The 23,610-nt window shown below is 44.7% G+C and overlaps 1 protein-coding gene across 2 annotated transcripts in view; it reads right to left on the bottom strand.

Annotated features, from left to right (window-relative positions):
• The window catches only part of TXNDC5 (thioredoxin domain containing 5), an 80,031-nt gene extending 57,229 nt beyond the window's left edge, over positions 1–22,802 (bottom strand). Inside the window, exons 1-3 of one of the 2 annotated variants that reach the window (XM_029590629.1) lie at positions 22,486–22,802; positions 11,671–11,820; positions 8,551–8,656 (exon numbers count right to left, since the gene is read on the bottom strand). In XM_029590629.1, the coding sequence (XP_029446489.1) occupies positions 8,551–8,656; positions 11,671–11,820; positions 22,486–22,706 (477 nt within the window). In that variant the 5' untranslated portion in view covers positions 22,707–22,802. The remainder of the gene's footprint in view (positions 1–8,550; positions 8,657–11,670; positions 11,821–22,485) is intronic. The other variant, XM_029590628.1, reaches the window with a different exon arrangement.
• Positions 22,803–23,610: the final 808 nt, after the last annotated feature.

The following is a 23,610-nucleotide window of genomic DNA, read 5'->3' on the forward strand; positions in this document are numbered from 1 at the left end:
CACTAACCCTGCTAGCAGAGATAATGACAACCAAAAAGACTACCTTCCAGGTAAGGTGATTAAGTGATACTATGTCCAATGGTTTGAAGGGTAGTCTCAAATGACATGGAGATCTCAAGGAACGGCCCGTTTACAAACTGGTAGTTTAACAATTAATGATCCTTTCATGAATTTGGGTACCATAGGATGCATTGAGATGGGTTTTTTATTCACCGAAGCATGATAGGCCATGATTGCACTCAAAAGTACTCTGACAGATGATGTTGCCAGACCAGAATCTGATAGTGGTGGAGCTATGACAGGAGCTATGACAGGAGAAAGGATTTAAGTCATTTTGAGAGCACCATCAAAATATCTCCGCCATTTGCAGAAACAATAATATCTTCTATCATGTTTAGTAAGAATAAGCTGGCAATCAGTGTGCACTCAACATCTAGGCAAAGTTGGATAAAGTAGAAAGGGTCTAATCCTAGGTTAACAGGAGGGTGCAACGAAAACTGCATAAGATAAATGTACCAGATTTGTCTGGGCCACGCCGGCGCTATGAGGATCATGTAAAACAGGGTCCTGAATGAATTTCTGCAGTGTCCTCTCAATGCTTTTACAATACCATTGTAAAAGCATATACAAGACCTATTGCCCAGTCCAGAAGGAAATCATATTGGGAAAGTCTGAGAAGACTTGGAAGGATGGACAAAACCGATCGGCTTTTTCATTCTGTTCAGACACAAAGAGCTCGATTGTCAGACAGCTCTGCAATCTGAAAAGTCTGTTTGCGTGACCATTCGTGCAGACAGAATACTCTGCTAAGACGGTCCACTATGGTGCTGAATAGTCCAAAGAAGATATGTTGCTTGAAGTGTCGCTTAATGGTCTATCGCCCATTGCCATATCTGAAGCATTTCTTGAAAAAGCATCCAGAAAACCTATGCTGCCTTATGTAAAACATGGCAACTTGGTTGTCTGTCTGAATCAGAATACTGTTTCCCTGAAGCAGGGGTGTGTGAACATTGTGAGCACAGTCTTGATAGCAGAGTTAGAAGAGGTCGATTTGTAGGTACCCTGGTTTCAATAGGATAAGTGTGAACAACCCCAGCCCATAGTGGAGACACTGGCCGCTGATAAGCCTTGATAGGGAAAAGGGTAAAATGATATCCTATTGCTCAGTACACTGGGCTGTAACCACCATTTGAGCTTTTCCTTCATTTCTGATGTTAACTACTGTGTTTGTGTTCAACAGTTAAAGGTGTTGATTCCACTGGGTCCGTAGTCCTCACTGGAGGGAGCTGATAAAGGGAGGGAGTGTGTAAACAGCATTACATGTATCACTGCTGCCACGTATCCAAGGACCACTAGCACCTGACATGCTTTAGAGGATTGGATCAATAGAATGTTCTTGACTTGATGAGGCATACCCAGTCGGAAGGCAGATACAGTATACTCCTTAAGAGAACGGGTGTATCATGTTTCCGAGATTGGACTTTTCAAAATGGTTTAAAAAAAAATGTTTTGGAGAAGCTCGATCATCTGTCTTAGGGTATGTAACACTTTGTCACAGGAAGATGCTGTTATGAGCCAGTTATCCAAGTACGATGTGCTATGTGGGACTCCAATGTGGTATCCTGAAACACCTTGTTCTCAAAAATTACCAGACAGAGTTAGCATTTAACCTTGCTTTTTGAGTGCCAACTAAATGAATTGATTAGGCAACTGAATGATTCTGTAGTCAGACTTCTGCATTCTGAATTCTAAATCCAACTTCCTGGCAGCTGTGATACCAGTAATGGAGTTTCCTACATTTTCATTTGAAGGTTATCAAGAACAGCACAAGTAGGTAATATCCTGGGTTCTGAGGGAATGTCTAGGATATGCAAAAGTCCCATGACCTCTGCTTGAGGTTCCAGATCCTTATATATATGGATGTTAAGAGCATTCCCCATCTTTTCAATGAATTTTGAAAAAGATAGATTCTCTGGAGCTGGGGATAGATCTATAGGAATGCCATCAGAACTACCTGGGGACTTCCCTGGAGAAGGCTCCCTCAAAAATAAATGAGAAGATAAACAAGGCATGAGAAGTGAATAATGTGATTGATCTGGTGAAGGTAAAGTTGGCGGTCTGTCCTCCAAACAAGAGGAATCTGTTGCAAGTGACAAAGACTGAGGATGGAGAGCTCTTGACACTAAAACAGGAGGTGATTGGGTCACAAATGGCTGAGTCAGCAAAGATGGAAATGTAATCAAAGGCTGATGAGGCAAAAAAGCAACATCTGTGATCTGTTCAGAATGAGTAATCCTCTGGCCTGGAATTGGAACATCTTCCTCTGGAACCAGGACAGACTCCTGTTGAACCAGATGGTCTGTTGGACATTAGAGGAATGATAGAACAGACGATCTGGAATCTCGAAGCAAAGACCCTGGGTCAGTAATTGAGAAACTGGAAGTGCTCTCGTGATAGGTTGTGGAAGATGGAGGGAATCTTTCAGTACAAATATTCATTGTTAGGCATATAGATGCGTTTGCAATGTTGCCATAGAACAACCGCCTATAATACCTTGTAGAAGCCTTGTGGTGCTCATGAGGTAATATGGGGAAAACAGGTGTTATGTGCCTCTCCTTTTGGATATTTTTGAGCTCTGATGAGAAAACGATGTGGAATGAGCAGAGGATGGATGTTGAAAATCCATTTGCATCAATGAATCAAGCCGTATATCATGGTATTGAGCCATTTCAGGTCGAGTGTATAAACGTTGAAGCCGATGCAGGGGTCCAGGGCATCATGCATCCGGTGCTTTGATGCATCATGCACCATTGGTTGCATCAAGAGCTTTTCCTTCACCACTGCTTTAAGTTTGGTCAATACATTTCTGCGCTTCTTTGATGGAGGGAGTGGTTCTGACAATGCATGATGATTCCCTAATCCCAGGGCTTCCAGTTAGTGAGCACTCTTCCAAGACTCCCCCTTCCACCTGAGATGACTACCTGGGAAGGCAGAACCCCCATTTTGGAAGGAGGGAAGTGCTGTGATCTCTGGCCAACCGAAGCAATCCATCTATTTTAGCCACTCTCAACCTTTGGGACTACAGGGACATTTGACCACAAGCTGGGCAGATGGGTTGGTCATGGTCCAGTCCCAAGCAATGGTGACAGAAGTAATGGCCATCTGTGATAGGCATTACCTGACCACAGTCAGTTGTGTTTGTGGCATAATGTGGACTCTTGGTTGAAGTGGCGATAACTCCTCCCACGGGGAAGGGCCTCATGGGGAACCACAACGATAGGCTAGACTCAATAGTAAGCGGACACAGAGGAAAGGAAGCTTTATTATACTGCAGTGATGAAGATGATACTTGTCCAAGGACGGACAGTGCTGTAGTCCAGCAATATCACAGTAAGACTCCAGATAGTCTCAGTTGTAATGTAGTTGATGATCTCACCCAGATGTAGCAAAGGTCCGGTAGTCTTCCACAGCACGTGATACGCAGTGAACCTGAAGGGTGGAACAAAGAGAGCTTGGAGATTTGGTAGTTGAGTGAAAATAAGGACCTGTGGTCCGAGGTGCAAGATACCCAGAGCAGGATAGGCCCTCGAGGAGCGAGTACCTAGGAGCACCGAGGGTACCTGGAATAAAGCAGACAAGACCCCCGAAGAATGGGTGTCCTGAAGGTTAGGCTGAATAACCGCAGAGAGCGAGTAGAAGCGAGGGGCCCCCGAGGAGCAGGAACCCAGAGCTTCAGTAGGTAGTGAAATATCCCGGAGGGTAGTGAGGAATCCAAGCGAGCAGCTCAGAAGCGGTCAGAGTAGCAAAACCGAAGTCCTCGCTATCTCGTTGTATTGGAGTGGAGGTTTAAATACCCGGAGGTACTAACGTCATGCGGTGGGGCTGCCCCCGAGGTTCCCGCCATGACATGTTTAAGAAAGTGGGCAGCGTGCGCGCCCTAGGAGGCCTCAGGAAGAAGCATGGCGGATGGGGACGCCCATGCTGGCTTGGAGACACAGAGGAGTTCGGCAAACAGCAGCGGAGGCAGCCATCTTCCCAAAGGAGGAGGAGAAAGGTAAAAGGAGGTGAGGCAGAGCAGTCGCAGCTGTCTGCGACCGACGGACGCAACAGTCACTTGTCTTGAAGCCATATATGGTAGCTTTCGTCTTATTGGATATGATGTTCTAGAGTTATCTTCACTGTTGTGTTCTTTCAATGTGAACTTTTTTTTTTTTTTTTTTTTTTAAAGTAGCACTAAAACGCATGTTGTGTTATGCTGCCCAGGCAAGGCAATGGAGAAAAATGATGAGAAGAAATAAGAAAAATTAGGAGAGTGAGTGAGTAACCATCTGTGCTCTAGCTCAGACAAAAAAAAAAAGGCAGCTCTGAGGCAACATCCACGCAGGAACTCTTGCACATCTTCAAGAGTTCAAAGTTCTACTAGCTTGGAGAGATGAGTCCATTCAGTGAAGCCAGATGACATCACCCCACAGATCATGGATAATTCAGCCTAAGGAAAAAGGCAGTCAAAGACTTATAAAATAAGGGTGAAAAGAAAAAGAAAGAAAGAAAGAAAAAAAAAAATCAGCAAAATAGTGAGTGTATAGCTCACCACAGGTTCTCTAGACATTTTGATTGCCTCTAGCCTGGTCCACCAAGATGTATAAAGGGGGAACCATTTAGAAGTTAGCTCCTGCAGCGTTTTCAAAATATCCATGATGTTATCTGTTGTCATCTCCTGATCCGAACAGTATTAATTCCATTTATATTCCACCGTAATGAATATTTCCTAATGTGTCTTTTGTACAGTATACATTCAGGGGCAGGACTAGCATTTTTGGTCCAATTTATCTGGTACCCTAATATTAAAAGAGAATTAATTTAAAACCTCCAATAACTTGGGCAAGGACTTTCTAGATTTGTCAGATAAATTATTAAATTACCTGCACAGACAACTTGCACTCTAAAGTGCCAAAATGTATACATGAATCAGTTGATGCTGTTTTACTGCTAATGCCAATGGCTCTAACTCTAGATTAACTAGCAGAGGCGACAATGGACAACCCTGTCAAGTGCCTCATTCAAGGACAAATGAATCTGATAGGTATTTATTCACTCAAATGCATGCAGAAGGGTCTCTGTACAGAATTTTGACCATATGTATGGTATTTTGCACCACATCAGCACTCCAAATACTTCCATTCAATATAATCAACAGCCTTTTCTGCATCCAAAGAAAGTGTTACTGCAGCAGTATCTAAAATGTTTGCCCCTGCATAAAATACAGCACGGTAATCTTGCGTTATCTGTGGCATGCCTGCCTTTCATAAAGCCAGTTTGATCTCAGTAAAACCCTGCAACATTGAAGCTAGACTCTGTACCAGTATCTTTGCATAGATTTTACAGTCAATATTGATTAACAAAACAGGCCTGTAATTTAGACACTAAAGTGGATCTTTCCCAAGCTTCTCTAATAAAGTGAACATATCTTCTAAAAATGATCCCTCTGCTTTCTCCCAATTCAGTAAAGACTTGGAACAATTATTTGAGTTTGTGTTAATTTGTTAGCAATTGCTAAGTAAAATTCAACACTAAATCCATCCATTCCAGGAGCCTTCCATTGGTTTAAGGATTTAACTGCCCTGTTAATCTCTTCTTCAGATAGAGACAAATTTGAGGAAAACCTTTCTATAAGAGAAACAGAACAGCTTTGCAAATTTACTCAGAAAATTTAGAACTATATTTTTATTATGCTTCATCTCTGTTTTATACAATACTGTAAATTAGGATTATGGAAAATCTGAACATCCTTATCTTTAATTGTTGAAATCTTCTTTATTCTTGTTTGCTATATGATATTTTGCAAGTAGATCACTCTTATTACTCAAGAGTGCCTTGCTTTCTGCTTAAATACTACATTTCCAGCGTGTTGACCATAAATTGAATTATATTTGTATTTTAACTGTTGCAATTCAATAATAAAGAATCTTTCCAGTGAATGCTGATGTCCTAAATGTTTTATTTTTTTGTTCTGCTTCAATTCTTCTTTCCTCAATATATTTTCCCCCAGCAACAAAATTTATAATTACACCCCTGAGAGTTGTAGGGAGGTGCAGAGGGACGCTATACGTTGCAATCGGGATTCATATTCATCAGGGAGCAGATACGTTGCATTGGGCAAGGGGCCCCCCCCCCCCCCCAATACGTTTATACGTCAATTCCTATTTGTTTCCCCACTAAAATTAAATTAACTACAACCCCCCACCCTCCTGACTCCCCCAAGACTTACCAAAACTCCCTGGTGGTCCAGCGGGGGTTCCGGGAGCCATCCCCTGCACTCACACCCTCGGCTGCCGGTTCCAAAATGGCGCTGATAGCCTTTGACCTACTATGTCACAGGGCTACTGGTGCCATTGGTCAGCCCCTGTCACATGGTAGGAGCACAAGATGGCGCCGATGGCCATGTGATAGGGGCTGACCAATGGGGACGTGGGGAGACGCCATTGGGGGTTCCTTCTATTTCTGTTTGCTAAGTCCTCCAGGTCTCTTATGAATGTAGTAATCAGTTTTGTTTTAACTTGTAACCTCGTCATCTTCCAGCTCCCCACTACAATCAACCAGTCATTCACCTGCTCCATTTGTCTTTGAAAGACCTGCATTTGAGCTGTCTGTGCTGCAATAACTTCTTCCGTCTCCTTAATTATCGTAGAATACCTGTCATGCCCCTGAGCTCCTACATTATCTCACTTAAGGTAGGCACAGTTTCTCTCTCCTGCATTGCTTTGCCAGGAGAGAGTGGATCAGCCTTCCCTCTTCTTCACATCTTGTGAGGCCATAAATGCTGTTTTAAATTTTATTACTTTTAGCGGTAGCCATCTGTTGCACTCTCTCTCAGACAGCTGAGAAATCACTTTTAAAGCAGGAAATTCAGTCCGTGGGGGAAAAAAAACCAACAAAAAAACCCCAAACATGTATTCTGTGCAGATACACCAAAAGGTGTTCAACTCCGGGCTTGAGGACTACAAACCGGTCTGATTTTTAGAATATCCCTAGCAAATACGCATGAAATGATTTGCATGCACACTGCCTCAATTGTATACAAACCTTGTCTCATGCATATTCATGAGGGTTATCCTGAAAACCTGATAATATGTGGCCCTCAAAGACCAGAGCTAGACACGCCTGATATACCCACAGAGCTCCAGCTCTAAGCTTCCATCTGGCTGAACAGCTCACTGGCATCCCCAGCCATTTGTTTATTTAATGTATTTTACTTTGTAACCACCAGAGGCATGTTTTTTGGATTGGCGTGAAATAATTGATCATAAGTAAAAGTAAATGAATAAGACAGGGCCCATGACAATGCAGATACCTGCCCTGCAGGTAATCAACCAAACTGATTTATGCTGCAGCTGAAACCATGAGACAGATCTGGGAGGACATAGCTTACAGTCCTATTTAGCAATAAATCTTACGTGACTTCATTATCGTTTCCCATCATTTTGCTCGCAAGAAAAAGGGGTCAAGAACTGGAAGATGCCAGCTTGGGGGTTCGCTTCACAGGTATACTATTTAATCCTTTTTAAGAACTTGTATTTGCCTTGCCAGCCCCTTTAGCTAAGAGAAGGAAAGCTCAGCCCTGAAACATTTCAGGTCGACACGCAACACCGCAGTGGAAAGTTCTAACCAGAGAAAGATCCTTCCCGCTAGAGAAGGGAACGGTGTGCCACTGGCACTGTCGGTCTCAGAAGTGGAAGTAGCAGGCCAGGTAACAGCTGGAGCACTGGCTAACATAATGCCGGGAGAGGTAAAAACAAACAAGAAAAAGTAAAGGAAACATTTAAGTGAGATTACTGAAAAGATAAACACTGTCGGATATTAACAGAGAGAGTGCACCAAGACAGGACTGAGCACTAAACTAACACAGAACATGAAACCTAGAAAAATATATTGTAATAGTATGTGCACATATTTTGTACTTCCTGGGCTTGTCAGGCAACTGTCGACCTAAATTTACTAAAACTGATAATTTTTTTTTTTTATAGCAGCACTGTCCCATAGAATGCAAAGTTTGCATATGTTACATCTTGATGTATGTACTTTCTGAAAACAGTTAACCCCTGAAAACAAAAGTCAAGTCAAATTATCTAAGTGTACATCTCCCAGACCCAAAGATTGTTGGCTGTTAGAAATTCAGTTCAGTACAGCTACATGTCTGAATGTATTCTGGTTGTTTTTATGCAATCAAGCTCTGTAAACACAATTGTGCATGATAAGCATGGTAGACAAATTAATCAAAATTATCATCCTCAAGCCAGGGATTACATTTTACCTTAAAGCGAAATGCTGTATTGCAGCAACTCTAAAACAAGCAAGGAGGACAAGCTCTAAGGTTCGAGTTAATTACAAGCCCCCAAATATTTCTTTTGGCCAAGATCCCAGGCCATTATCAGCAGCATCTTCACACCCAGGAGAGAAATGAAAACACTATTTTATAAAGCAACAGCAGCTCCTCTAGGAGCAGGATGTCAGTCAGACTCACCAGGAAGGACAGGCTTCCTGTATACTTACAGCTGGTTCCTCATTCACAAGCTGCAGCATCCATCTCTCCAGCGCCTGGAAATCTCTAGGCCCTTGGTACTTCACAGCTTCTTGGCCCGGTTTAAATAACTTCAAACTGAAAGATTACAATTAAGAGGCAGTGGATTAGTCATTCAGGAACCTGCTTCTTTAACTTGCTACATGCATAAAGGACAGATTTAGTAGCATCCTCTGGTAGTGAGAAAATCTGGCAATTTCATGAACAGTATATTCAAAGGAATGGCTCACTAAACAGGTCCATGTTTAAAAGGCAATTACAAAGGAAAAAGTCACAAATCAGCTTTAACTATCACTTTTCAGTTTGTGGCAAACACAAATGTGTTGTAGTGTTCCCTCATTCACTATCGGGCCGATATAGTAAAATGTGCGGGAGAGCCAGCGCTCCGAGGCGAGCACCCACTCTCCCGATGCATGCCCAGGCCACTCTCCTGGGCGCGCCATTGAGTATTTAAATGAGGGCCCGCGGTAATAAGGAGGCGCTAGGGACACTAGCGCGTCCCTAGCGCCTCCTTATTGACAGAAGCGGAGGCTGTCAGGTTTGACAGCCGACGCTTAATTTTACCGGCGTCTGTTCTCGAACCCGCTGACAGTCACGGGTTCGGAAAACGGATGCAGGCAAAATTGAGCTTCCGTCTTCCAACCCATGAGCCGCGGGCTGATTTTTTGTTTTGGGGGGGGGCCTCTGAATTAATATCGCTATGATATTAAGTCAGAGGGTGTACAGAAAAGCAGTTTTTTCTGCTTTTCTGTACACTTTCCAGGTGCCGGCCAAAATTAACTCCTGCCTTTGGGCAGGCGTTAATTTCTGAGAGTAAAATGTGCGGCTTGGCTGCACATTTTACTTTCTGTATGGCGCGGGAATAACTAATAGGCTCATCAACCTGCATTTGCATGTTGCGGGCGCTATTAGTTTTTTGGGGCTTGGACACGCGTTTTCCTCACGCTATTACCCCTTACTGTATAAGGGGTAATAATAGTGTGTCAAAAACACGCGTCCAACGGGGGCTAATGGTGCGCTCGGCCTGTGCACACCTTACTGTATTGGCCCGAATGGAAGTAGGGCAAGTTGCCCCATATAATTCTGGGAAAAAAATGTTTTTGATAGCACTGAAAGGGGAAATGCATTGGCCAATATATTCCATGCCCATTCAGAGTATATAAATAGTAGTAGTAAAAAGCCCATCCAAGGAAGGGGACCCACCATGACATGTACAAAATGTGTAATTGCGATGTATGGTAGTAGAGCATGAAGGCTGAGCTTAGGGGCACAGTGTGGCAGGAGAGTGGGAATTGAGAGAGAGAGTGAGAGAATTTGCCAAGCCTCTTTATTATATAGTTAGATTTGTCAGGGATATTTTTCCCAATAAATGTAGTGCTCTTGGAAAATGTATTGATGGCACAGTGTGGAGAGCGTTGGCATCATCTTCCTCAAACTACCCTCTCAACAGGTTAGAATGTAACAATCTCTCCACACTGGTTTCAACTAGGAGTAAACTTCCCAGGAAACATGGTGTTCAAAAGGATTATTTCATGTTTAGAAAGTCTATTAAAGCCTAGCTATTTCAAATGGCTTTTCCAGCAAGGTAAATTGCTATGGGAGAGGTAGATGTTCTGTAGAGTGGATTTTAGGAGTGGGATGGCTACAGGTTTAAAGGGGCTGGGTTCAAAGTTTGATTGTATCTGGATTTATTGTGTATGCTTCAAAGCTTTCAATGTTTCTGAAACAGTCAGTGGGGCTCAGGAGCCAGCACACACATGTGGGAACTCTCACATATGCTCTAAGTTTTACTGAGCTATGAAAGAGGGGTCTGTTTGGCATCATTAGATGCCAATACCCAAATACTCATCGCTAATTTAGCCCTACTTAGCACTGGAGAAATAATGGTCTAGGTAACCATCCAGTCCCCTCCTGTACTTTATTTTTATTCCTTCTTAAAGAGTGCGCTCAGAGTCTACGATTAAATTGAAGACCCGTGTTTAGACAACAATTGCAGGCTTCCTTACTAGTCTACTGACTAAACTCTGACAAATTCTAGGCCCTGACCCAACACCACTACCTGAAATACAGTAAATGAAAACCTAAGAAGGTAATTTTCAAAAGGATTGACACGCATAAAGGTAGCACGTGTCACGGCAATTTTCAAAAGGCCATTAAACAAGCATAAAGTCCATTTATGCTTGTAAAACCTTTTGAAAATTACCTCTTTAGTGTCTAAAAAAAAAACAAAACATAAAAATGAATGAAGCTCTGGCAATAGACCACAAAAGGCAATATTCACTTGAAAGAACATTTCTAACTAATTTAACTGAACAGAAGTGACTTGTATATACAATTAGGACAAAATAAAGAATGCAACGAAACCAAACTGAGCCCCAATCAGCTTTGGTGCATTGTGGAAGGATTTTCTGTTCAGTTCTATTAGAAAAAGTGCCATAAAGTACTAAGATCAACTAAACTTCAGGCATCGCAATTACGCAGCTTTAACGTAAACAAGTCCACCGGTGAAAACATTAATCAACCATTACAGTTTTATTTTAGTTCTATGCAGTGCCCCCAGGCTCCAGCAATTCTGTGGCTCAAAAGAGCTGCATAATTAACCTGCCCTATAATCCTAATTCAATCATCTGAAGAAAGCAATAGGGTGCCCGCCTTCAGTCTCAGGTCACTCTGCTTCCTGCTCCAGCGTTTAGTAGGAATATAATTTTAAATGCACTGTAACTGACCGATCTGCACTTGGCTTTGTTTTAGCTGCAGCCTATACTATAAACATTACATGCCTACTTTGGAGGTAATTTTCAAAAAGGACTTACGCAATTTTCAAAAGCCATTTTACGCGCGCAAATTCTCCTAAACCATAAACTTCTATCCACACTAGACAATGCAAGTTTGAATAAATGAATTGACTTATTGTCCTTAGATGACCATGCCTTATGTTTAAAGAACATGTAAGAGAATATATATATATATATATATATATATATACACACACACACACTTCCCAAGATAATGAGAAAAATAAAAATCACAAAAACTAATATATTATTTAAAAAAAAACAAAAAACACTAATGAATGCTTCTCCTTTACTTACGTGGGATATCCCCGGATGCCTTGTGCAGAGCACACAGTAGCATCTGCTGTGCAATCCACCTTAGCAACATAGACCGGCGTCTCTTTCATGTTGTTGAACTTGTCTCCCAGTTCGTTCCAAGTTGGCTGCAGATGCTGGCAATGCCCACACCTGTGATGAAACACAGATTGAATATATTCAAATGTTTAGTTATAACCCTCAAGGCCAATTCCAGTAAGAACATAAAGTCACCACACCGGGTCTATCAAGCCCAGCATCCTGTTTCCAACAGTGGCCAATAGAGGATACAAGTACCTGGCAAGTGCTCAAACATTAAACAGATTCTATGCTACCAATGCCAATAACAGGCAATGGCTAGTCCCTAAGTGAACTTGACTAATAGAAGTTTATGGACTTCTCCTCCGGGAACTTAAACCATTTTTAAACCCAACTAAATTATCTGTTTTTTTAACTACATCCATGCAACAAATTCCAGAGCTTAATGGTGCGTGGAGTGAAAAAGAATTCTCAAATGTGTTTTAAAATGTGCTATTTGCTAACTTCGTGGAACCCCCCCCCCCCCCCCAGGCCTATTATCTGAAAGAGTAAACAACCGATTCATATTTACCCATTCTAATCCTCTCATGATTTTATAGACCATCAGATCCCTCCTCAGCTGTCTCTTCTCCAAGCTGAACAACCCTAACCTCTTTACTCTGAAAATTCACAAGCGATAGGCATGAGTTGTGTGCACTTACAACCAAGAAAACGCTAAAACTCCAAAATTGTCTCCACACTAAATTTTTTTTTTAAACAAGAATACAGATGTGCACTTCTGTGAGAGAAGGGTTAATAGTGGGCTAAAATCTCTGATCTTAACATAAAGAATGAAGGTTTGGCTCTAGATATCCAAGTCACAAGTAGCCTAATAGGTAGATCAGGGAGCTGCAAACCTGGGGCACATTTGCCGCTCCTTGAGACCTTGTGGGAGATCTTTCATCCTCCATTGCCTCACGTACAAAATTTAGGAGTAGATTCATTAAGCAGTGAAATTTTATTGCGGGAGGGGGTCCCACTATTGTGTTGGGGGGTGTTGCCACAATGCTGGGATGCCTCCCCTGAAAAAAAAAACAAAAACAAAAAAAAACTTTGCAGCTTTATGACACGTCCTTTTGTCTTGCAGCCAAACACTGGGGCAAAAGAACGTGCCTAGCAGCCCTTTACACCACTGGTCCCTGGTCCCGAACCCTGTCCTGGGGGCCCACCAACCAGTCGGGTTTTCAGGATATACACAATGAATATGCACGAGAGAAAAATTGCATGCACTGCCTCCATACCATGCAAATTTTCTCTCATGCATATTCATTGGGGATATCCTGAAAACCCGACTGGCTGGTGGGCCCCCAGGACAGGGTTGGGGACCGCTGCTTTACACAATGGTGGTCCCAAGCTCAAAGGACTGCCATCACCTTAAAGGGCCTCTGACTCGCCCAAAAAAAAAATCTCAGAGTCACATGTGGAGGTGGAGAAGGGGTCAGGGCTGCCACTTCCAAAATGAAAAAAATAGATAAAATGTTGCTGCATTGATACGATCACAGTCCCCCCTCCCCCCCCCCAACCCCATTCCAAAGTCATCAGTAAAACATAGGGCTCTGGGTTCCCTTCCCTCCAAGTCAAAAATAGAGCCCCATCCCCCAAAAGCTAAAAAAAAATAGGGTCCCAAGCCCCAGCCTCCTTTCCCTCACCCGTCAATCTTAGGGTCTTGGCCCCTCTCCCATATCCACCCTCAAAAAGCTTAAAAAAAAATTAGGGTCAAGGCCCCATCCCCCCTCCTGCACCCCCCTGAAACCTTAACTTCGAGTCTGGGCTCCCATGTCGGGGACCCTTTTTATTTCTAGCTCTCAGGGGGCGGGGAGGGTTAAAGGCCCGGGACCATCACCACGCAGCAACATTTTAACTATTTTTACACTTTGGGGTGGCCCCGGTCACCACCAACCCCCCCACTCAACTTTCCCATTTGGCCATGCAACTACTTTTTCCCCAGGCTCTTTAAATGTGAGACGGAAGCCTTGGGACCTGCAATAGGGTCCCGGGCTTCTCATTTACCTCTTTTCAAAAAGGTGTAGATATTTATTGCAGCTGACCACCTTCTCAGTCAGCTGCTTAAATATTTGCATCAGACGGCCTAGTAATGACCTTATTTGTGTGTATTTGCATTATTCCTGCATGCAGATCTCGTAATAGGGAAGGGAACCTGCTTGAGGAGATGCAAAATATCACGTACATCATGCAATATACTCTGTTTAACACACATTAGAGCACTACTGTGGCTTGATGCATCTCCCAGTTAGATTGTGAGCTCACTGGGGTCAGGGAAATAATGAAATACCTACAGTACCTGAATGTAATCCACTCTGAGGTGCCTGAAAGGAAAATTAGTTTCTTACCTGATAATTTTCGTTCCTGTAGTACCACGGATCAGTCCAGACTGCTGGGTTTTGCCCCTCCCCCCCAGCAGATAGAGACAGAGATGTTTTAAAAACAAACAAAGCTCCGCCTTATATAGGAGAGTGCCACCTACAGTCCGCCAGTATTTCGTAATGACAAAGCAAGATGGCTCCCATAAGATACCATAACTATATACACTAACTCCTGAACAAGAAAATAATGAGAAAAAATGGTACCACGGGTCACTTAAAACCAAAAAAGATCGGAATCTAGAGAACCACACAGGCAAGAATGAACAGGAAACATTCAAAAATCTGCAAAAATGAATGGCAAGGTGAGCGGACTCTCTCGCACTTGAACCATTCTGACAGGGCGTCTGGACTGATCCGTGGTACTACAGGAATAAAAATTATCAGGTAAGAAACTAATTTTCCTTTCCCTGTACGTACCTGGATCAGTCCAGACTGCTGGGATGTACCAGAGCTGTACCTATCCGGGGGGGGATCCAGAGAGGCCCGCTCGTAGCACACCTTCTCCGAATCCTCCTGAATTAGTAGCCTGCACATCCAATCGGTAATGCTGCGTGAAAGTATACAGTGACTTCCACGTCGCCGTCCGACAGATCTCGTGGAGACACAAAATGAGACTCTACCCAGGACGCTGCTTGCGACTGAGTAGAATGAGCCCGGAGGCCTACTGGAAGAACTCGGCCCTTTAGCAAGTAAGCGGAGCTGATAGCCTCTTTCATCCAACGAGCAATAGTAGCTTTTGAAGCCATGTGACCCCGTCGGGGACCATTCCAGAGTACAAAGAGATGGTCCGACACGTGAAAATCATTGGTGACTTCCAAGTAGCGTAGAAGTGCTCTACGAACATCCAGCTTCTTCAAATCACGGGACAGAGGATCCGAACGGTCCAGATCCCCAAAGGCTAGAAGCTCCACTGATTGATTGACATGAAAAGAAGATACCACCTTCAGCAGAAAGGAAGGAACCGTTCAGATGGAAAGTCCCAAATCGGAGATCCGCAAAAAAGGTTCCCTGCAAGAAAGAGCTTGGAGTTCTGACACCCGCCGAGCTGAAGTGATAGCGACGAGAAAAATCACCTTCAAATGTAAGATCCTTCAGAGAGTTGACCTTCTAAAAAAGCTCAAAAGGCACCTCACACAGAGCTGTAAGTACCAAATTCAGACTCCAAGAAGGACAAGGCTGGCGAAGCGGCGGACATAAATGTTTAGCTGCTCGAAGAAATCGCGCCACGTCAGGATGCGCCACCAAGGTTCTGCCGTGCACCTTGCCGTGCAAACAACCAAGGGCTGCTAATGTACATGTAAGGAGCTACACGATAAGCCCATGGACAGCCCCTTTTGCAGGAAACACAAAATATCGGATACAGAAGCCCGGATAGGTGAAACGTCGTGATCAAGACACCAGGCCTCAAAAACCTTCCAAACCCGAACGTACACCAGATTAGTGGAAGTTTTGCGCGAACGGAGAAGTGTAGCCACTACTGCAGGCGTATAAACCTTGACACTTAAATGGCACCGCTCAAAAGCCATGCCGCAAACAGAAGTGATCGGTTTCTTCCAAACAAACGGGCCCTTGGTGAAGTAAATCCGAGATTCCTGGAAACCGAATGGGACCCACCGACACGAGATTGAGGAGGTCTGCGAACCAAGTACGTCTCAGCCATTCCGGTGCCACCAAAATCACCGGCGCTGCATGACGCTCTATCCGGAGCACTCTGCCGATTAACGGCCAGGGTGGAAACACGTACAGAAGAACGTCTATGGGCCAGGGTAGAGCCAGAGCATCTACCTCTTCTGCTCCCGGCTCTCGGCGGCACGAGTAGAACGGTGGGGCTTTGGCATTCCGAAACGTCGCCATGAGATCCATGCTGGGCGTCCCCCACGCAAGGCATATGCGCTGAAACTCGTCGTTTGACAATTCCCATTCTCCGGGATCGAGATGGTGTCAACTGAGGAAATCCGCTTGTATGTTGTCCACACCGGCAATATGAGATGCCTTGATGCAGAGCAAGTGATGTTCTGCCCAGCTGAACCGCTTCCTCCGCCACAGGAGGATTCCTGATCCCACCCTGATGGTTGATATAAGCCACAGTGGTTGCATTGCCCGATAACACCCAGACTGCTCTCCCCTGTAGGAGAGGACAGAAGGCTTGTAACGCTAACCGTACTGCCCGGGTCTCCAACCGATTGATCCCCCGAGACTCCTCGGGGGACCAGAAGCCCTGCACAGACTTCTTCTGGCACACCGCTCCCCAGCCGGAGAGACTGGCATCCGTGGTGACCACTGTCCATTCGGGAATCTCCAGGGGAACTCCCCTGGATAGATTGTCCGTCTCCAGCCACCACTCTAGGCTGTTTCTCGCCACTTGCGTAAGTGGCAATGGAAGAAAAAACTGTTCGGATACTGGGTTCCAATGGGACAGTAACGCATACTGCAAGGGCCGCATATGAGCGAATGCCCATGGCACCAGCTCTAAGGTCGACGCCATGGACCCAAGAACTTGTAGATATTCCCGAACCCTGGGAGAATCTTGGAGCAACAGACTCCAAACTTGAGCTTGTAACTTGATGATGCGGTCCATGGTGAGAAAAACCCGGCCCTGCTGGGTATCGAAGAGCGCTCCCAAATACTCCAAGGACTGAGAAGGAATGAGCTTGCTCTTGGATAGATTGACCACCCAGCCCAGTGACCATAGAGCCTGTAGAACTCTGTGAATCGCCTCCGTGGCAAAGGCTTCCAACTTTGCTCGAATCAGCCAGTCGTCCAAGTAGGGATGCACCAGGAGACCTTTCCTCCAGCGATGAGCTGCCACCAACAACACCACTTTGGTGAAAGTCCGTGGCGCAGTCGCCAGGCTGAAGGGTAGAGCTCGAAACTGAAAATGCTGTCCCAGGATGCAGAAACCTCTGGTGGTCATGACAGATGCCTATGTGGAAGTAAGCCGCCATGAGATCTAGCGAAGCTAGGAATTCTCCCTGCCTCACCGAGGTAATGACAGACCAGAGAGTTTCCATGTGGAATCGTGGGATCTTTAGACACTTGTTCACCTCCTTGAGATCTAGGATGGGATGGAACGATCCTTTCTTCTTCGGTACTACGAAGTATATTGAGTACCGACCCCTTCCTTGTTCCTCTGGAGGAACGGGAACTATGGCCCTTAATTGTAGCAGCCGCTGCAAAGTGTACCGAACCGCTGCTCTTTTTGCGGTATACCCACAGGGAGAGATGAGAAACTGATCTCAGGGGCACTGTGCAAAATCTAAATCATAGCCTTGTTTTATCACAAACAGGACCCACTGATCCATGGTCACCTTGGTCCACTCCTCGAAAAACAGGGCTAGTCTGCCTCCTACTTCCGGGGTCGAGGAGTGGACCAGCGCGTCTTCATTGGGAGGGTTTAGTTCCTGAGGAAGGGAGATTCGCCCCTGGTCTGTCAAATCTTCGACCTCTAAAGGACTGGGAATAGGTTTGCTGCTTCGCCGGAGCCGAACGAAAGGACGAAGCGGGTGACTTAGGAGGTCGATATCTTCGATTCCCCTAAATCTGGCTCGAGAAGAGAAGGAACCTCGTGATCGAGGTCTGTCTTCTGGTAGGTGATGCACCTTATTCTCTCCCAGCGACTGAATCATGTCGGCCAAGATCTTACCAAAAAATAACTTACCCTTAAAGGGCAAGGACCCCAGTTGAGCCTTAGAAGACACATCCGCAGACCAGTTGTGCAACCACAAGAGCCGGCGAGCCGCGATCGCCGACACCATGGACCTGGTGGATGTCCGGAGGACGTCATGAAAGGCATCGGCACAATAAGCCACAGAGGATTCCAAACGGTTCGCCTGAGCCGCTTCCTCGGCCGAGAAATCTACATTGGCCTGTAATTGCTGTACCCAGCGAAGTCCGGCTCGCATAGCAAAATTACTACAAGTAGCCGCCCGGACTACCATGGCTGAGACCTCGAAAATCTGTTTGAGCTGTACCTCTAACTTCCTATCCTGCAGATCCTTCAGCGCAGTTGTTCCTGTGACAGGAATCGTGGTCTTCTTTGTGACAGCGGACACTGCAGAGTCCACTTTTGGGACCCGCAGTAGCTCTAAGGCGTCCTCTGGCAGGGGATACAGGTTATCCATGGCTTTACTGACCTTTAATCCGAGATCCGGGGTATCCCAGTCCCGAAACAACAAGTCCGTTGCCGAGAAATGAAAAGGAAAGGCAGTAGCAGGACCTCTCAGGCCCAACAAGACAGGATCCATCTTCCTAAGTTTGGATTCCTCGGGAGGGCTGTCAATGCCTAGTTCAGAGAGGATAGCTGGGATATGGGGTGCCAACTCGCCTTTACGAAAAAGGCGAACCACCTTAGGATCATCGCCCTCAGCCGCCTGAGAGCCCCTCTCCGCCAGTGGTGGATCTGGCTCCGGGTCATCCGCACCCTGCAGAATCTGGGGTTGACAATCCGGGTCCCCAAGGTCTGAATCCAGATCAGAGGAGTCTGAATTCCCCTGCGGATCCCCAGTGCGGAGAGGGCATTTAGATTTAATAGGCTCCGTCCCCTTATCCACCTTGGCGCGCTCAGTAGTCCGTGTCTTATGGGAATCTAATTTTCCCCTCGGAATCAGTTTGCCCGCCTTCCTTGCCTTAAAGGCTTTGGGTAAAAAAACAATGAAGGAGGACTCAGAAGAGGTGTCAGGACTGCCCTTCGGGCCAGGGGAGACAGGCTGTTGCGAGTCTCTATTTACTGGGGGCCGCGGCTGAGGAGAATTGAGGAGGGAAGGACCCCTCCCCTACAGCAGACACAGCAGCAGCACGGAGGGAGTGTAAAATGGCTTCTGTACCTGCACTTAAGGGAAAAGGATCCTGAGCTAACTGAAGATCCCCTGCTGCAGGCGAAGGAACCCGCGGGGGCCTGCTTTTTGCCGTCCCTGCACTAGAGGTGCCCTCTCCCCCGGCAAATATTGTGAACATAAATTCTGGTGGGAGAGATGCAAGCGGGCCGAGCCGCCCGTGCGACACACGGCTGTCCGCAGCAGAGGAAGGCAAAGCTAAAAAAATGTCAAAACTACCCCCCCCCCAGACGAAAACACGGCAAAACACCCCCCCCCCCCCCCCGTGCGATGAGAGGAAGGGAGGGAGAGCCTGCCTGATCGAAAACGAAAGTACAGAAAAATTACCTCAAAACTAAACTTTTAAGGCACAAAAACAGCCTACCGTGGTCCAGGGTGCTGATCCTTAGGGTGGAGTGAGCCAGGCTCCCCGGTATCGCACCCACGCTGCCTCAATTAAACATTTAGGGTCCTCAACCCCCATCGGCAGCTGCCTCAGACCAGCAGGGGATGGCCCCCTCAGAGTCTAACAACCCTCTGGGAGGCGGACCGTAGGAACCTTTCCCCTTTTTTTTTTTTAAAGAAATTTAAAGAGACAAATCCTGAAATTCAGGAAAGCACATAGAAAGAAACTAACTAAAATTAATCAAACCCAAAATAAAGACTGACCAGACTGTAGGTTTTGCACCTCCACCATCTGCTAGAGACAGAGAAATACTGGCGGACTGTAGGTGGCACTCTCCTATATAAGGCGGAGCTTTGTTTTTAAAACATCTCTGTCTCTATCTGCAGGGGGGGGGGGGGCAAACCCCAGCAGTCTGGACTGATCCGGATACGTACAGGGGAAAGTGCAATATCAAAACAAATAAATAAAAGACCAAGAAAAAAAAAAAACTTCCCTTCTTAATTTCTAGTCATTTAAAAGCACTTGGATGGTAGAACATGTGTTCCAACACTGGAAGAACTTTGAATGCTTGAGAGCAGTCTCTGGCCATATATGGAGTGTATTAAGTAAGTATTAAAATAAAAAAATTAGAAGATAGGTTTAAAAATAGGGTAGGTTTAGGGCGCAGGGAGAAGAGGAAGGATAGACTTAGGTGTAGGAAAGTTCCCTCCCAGTCTGCTCCGTACTTGGAGGGAATTGGGGGGAGGCCTGATTGAGTCGCCACACGTTGCTTTGTAAAATCCCTCCCCCCCCCCCCAATGTGCACGCGGCCATCAAATTTTATAACATGGACACGTGCATGCTCCTTTTAAAATCGACCCTTAAGGGAAGTTGTTTACAGCACCCTTTTTTAAACAACACGCTCTATTCACCTCTATAATCTAAAATCTGTAACATCAGGCAGAGCTAATTCTGTTCACTTCAAGCTCTCTTTGCTAAACATTTAAATGCTGGGAGGTGGAGGCACCTTAACAGAAGAATATCTGGCCTAAAGGAAAATGAGATTTTCTGATTATGTACAGGCTCCAGTAGCTAATGAGTTCATTTCATGTCATTTATAAAATCTTACTACAAAACAAGAATCTCTAAGAAGAGTTACGTGCTAGGTGGTAGTCAATCAATACATAAACCTACTACTGTATAATTATCACACCTGAAAAATCACAAAAATGGTGTTCTTAAATAGTAATGACCTCATGCTGGAGGTCATCGTAAATGCTGTCGCATAATTCAAACTCGGCCATTCTTTATTAATCACTGGTCATGTGTGTCTTCGTATCTTTTTTCCTTTTTTAGTGAGCGCAATCCAAGCTAAGAAAGCATAATAATTATGTGCAAAATGTTTTTTTTACTGCTGTTATTCCCTGAAATAACATTCATCTATTTGAAAAACAACCTTCAACATGATTCTCTTATAAATTATGAAAATCCACTTAGCTGTATTGCAACGTGGGAAGTAACTCAATTCCTAAATGTTCTTTTGAAAAGAAAATGTAGAAATAGTCATTGCCCAGGTCCTGACGAGGCTTTATGTACTGAATGCCCGGCACAGTCCATGTTTCGGATAGATACCTTCTTCATGGGGCAAGTCGATTATTAATATACATTAGTTTGTTCGGCTTATCTTCCATTTTCAGATAGTGTCGGGCATTCAGTACATGAAGCCTCGTCTGGACCTGGGCTATGTCTATTTCTACATTTTCTTTTCAAAAGAACATTTAGGAATTTTTGCACATAATTATGCTTTATTTGCTTGGATTGCATTCACTAAAAAAGAAAAAAAAAAGACACAAAGACACATATGACCAGTGATTATAAAGAATGGCAGAGTTTGAATTATGCGACAGCATTTACGATGATGAGGTCATTACTATTTAAGAACACCATTTTTTGTGATTTTTGAAGTGCAATAGTTATACAGTCGTAGATTTATAAAATCTTGTCACAAAAATTAACTCATCAAAAATAAGAGAAATGTTGGAAAGTTAGTGGCCCCTTGAAGCTATTTTACAAGAATAAAGATTAGACTCCAAGACTCTTAGACTCTTTTTAGATGCAAATTAAAAATCTCTTAAAAAATAAATAAATAAATACACTACTATGCTGAGAGACTCTTAAGTTTGGGTGGTTGATTGGTCCAGTGGTGGTTAAATACCCCTTGGCTAGCTTGCTGACACCTGTTTAACAAAGTGTTTTCCAATAGATTATGCAAGTGCTTCATGCTGAGGTTTAATGTGTTAAGACTTTGTAAGTAGACATTGTTCCTATCTCTTGCCAATATTTTTCAATTATTAAAAACTTTACATACTGCTTGTAAAGCACGTTATCCAATCAAAGATGCATAAAAACAGAAAATAAAATGAAGATTAAAATAAACATTGAAATTAAGAAAAAAAACGAATCACCTTTATTGTTTATACTTATTATGCATATTTACTTTAAACATTCAAACATGTAAAACAAACTAATTAGACAAAACTTGCGATAACAGAGGGAATGATTAAGCGCAAGCAGAAAAGCTGTGTGGGGAGGTATTAAAAAGCATGGACAAGATCTGAAAACATGCGCGAAACGGGAAAAGCGGAAGTATGGAGCGCTAATTCTGTCTGGGCTCTGCTTCTCTCCCCTTACAGGTATCGCTCCAAATCTGGGCCATAGTTTAAAATGATTGTCTAAGCATTTTCAACTCTCTCTCCTCTCCCCATGTACAAACGTTTTAGAAAAATAAAAGGAAAACAAAAGTCTCAGAACAGACTTTCCCCCCCCCAAAAAAAAAAAAAAAAAATCACTGACTGCGTTGGCGGGGGTGGAGCAGCGCCCCCAACCCCCACCTTGGGTCACAATTCAGCCCCCGTATGCAACCCCGCCTCCTTCTCCCAGGGGCGCAGCCAGCGCATCCGCTTCCGGCCACGTAAGGCACAGCCACCCCCAGCCCATCTCACGGTGCGTTCCTCCTCTCTCCACCGCGTCGCCGTTCTAGCGCCTCGCTCAAAGCCCGCATCCCTCGCAGAGAGCGCGCGCGCGCCCTACAACTCCTCCCCCCCCCAAAACCTTTCCCGGTCCAGAACGCACGCGAGCGAACTCTCGCCGGAGACCCTACCAGGGGGCGAAGAACATGATGAAGTGCGGCGACTGGGTCACGGCGTGCTCGAACATCTCGGCCGTGTACAGGTGCCGGGCGTGCGGGTCGTCTTCCGTCTCCTCCGTCCTGAGCTCTAACTCCGCCCACACCGCCGTCGGCCCCTCGCCCAGGAGCAGCGCCCCAGCCGCCGCCAGCAGCCACCATCGGCATAGGGACGAGGAGAAGCGGCGGGAGCGCATGCTGCTTGTTGTTACTGCTGCTGCTGCTGCCGGCTGCAGACAGACGAGAAGGGGGAGGAATTCCCGGCACGCGGAGGAAGAGAGCGGCCCTCCTACGCTGGGGGTGGAGCCCCGTCCGTTCTCCTTCCCCTTCCTTTGCGTTGTTGCCGGGAGTTGACCTAGTGCCCCTTACCGAGTTTTTTTTTTTATTTATAAAACAAACCTAAAGAATGTGAGCTATACTTTAGGGCATCTTTTGTTTACTAATGCGCAAAAAAAAAAGTGCTAAAATGTATTTATTTATTCAATCATTTTAGCATATTTATTGCCCACTTCCCCGATTTAAAAAAAATAAATCACGCGAGGTGGAAAATGACATGAATAATTAATTAAAACAAAAACAAATTAACATTAAAAACAATGAAACATACAATCAATTGTTTATTTTTTATCATATTCTACTTTGCGCCCACTGTCATCTCTTTCCACCACCCGCTAGAAGCATATTATATGGTTGAGAACAACCATAATTTTACTTTTTTATTTTAAAGGTCAGATAATTCCCCTCTAACATCAAAGGGAAGGGAATACCATAATATGAGGGCAATAGTGGAAAACGCCCTGGCCGCAAATAAATACGCCTCAACTTTAAAAGTTGGAATGACCAATAAGGCCCCTTGACTGAACCACAACTGCAATTGTTTCAGCAAATAATCAGAATCCATCCCTCTCAACACGGAAAGGTCAAGTCAAGATTTTAAACTATGATCATAATTTTACAGGCAGCCAATGCAATTTGTGCAATACTGGCTGAGTTGTAGTCTTATGAGACACTGCTCCTTGTGACCTTGAGTAAGTCACTTCACCCTCCATTTCCTCCGGTTCAAACTTAGGGCCTGATTTAAATAAGGATTTTCTACCATTC

This window comes from Rhinatrema bivittatum, chromosome 2 (genome assembly GCF_901001135.1).
Source record: "Rhinatrema bivittatum chromosome 2, aRhiBiv1.1, whole genome shotgun sequence".
Lineage (NCBI taxonomy): Eukaryota > Metazoa > Chordata > Amphibia > Gymnophiona > Rhinatrematidae > Rhinatrema > Rhinatrema bivittatum.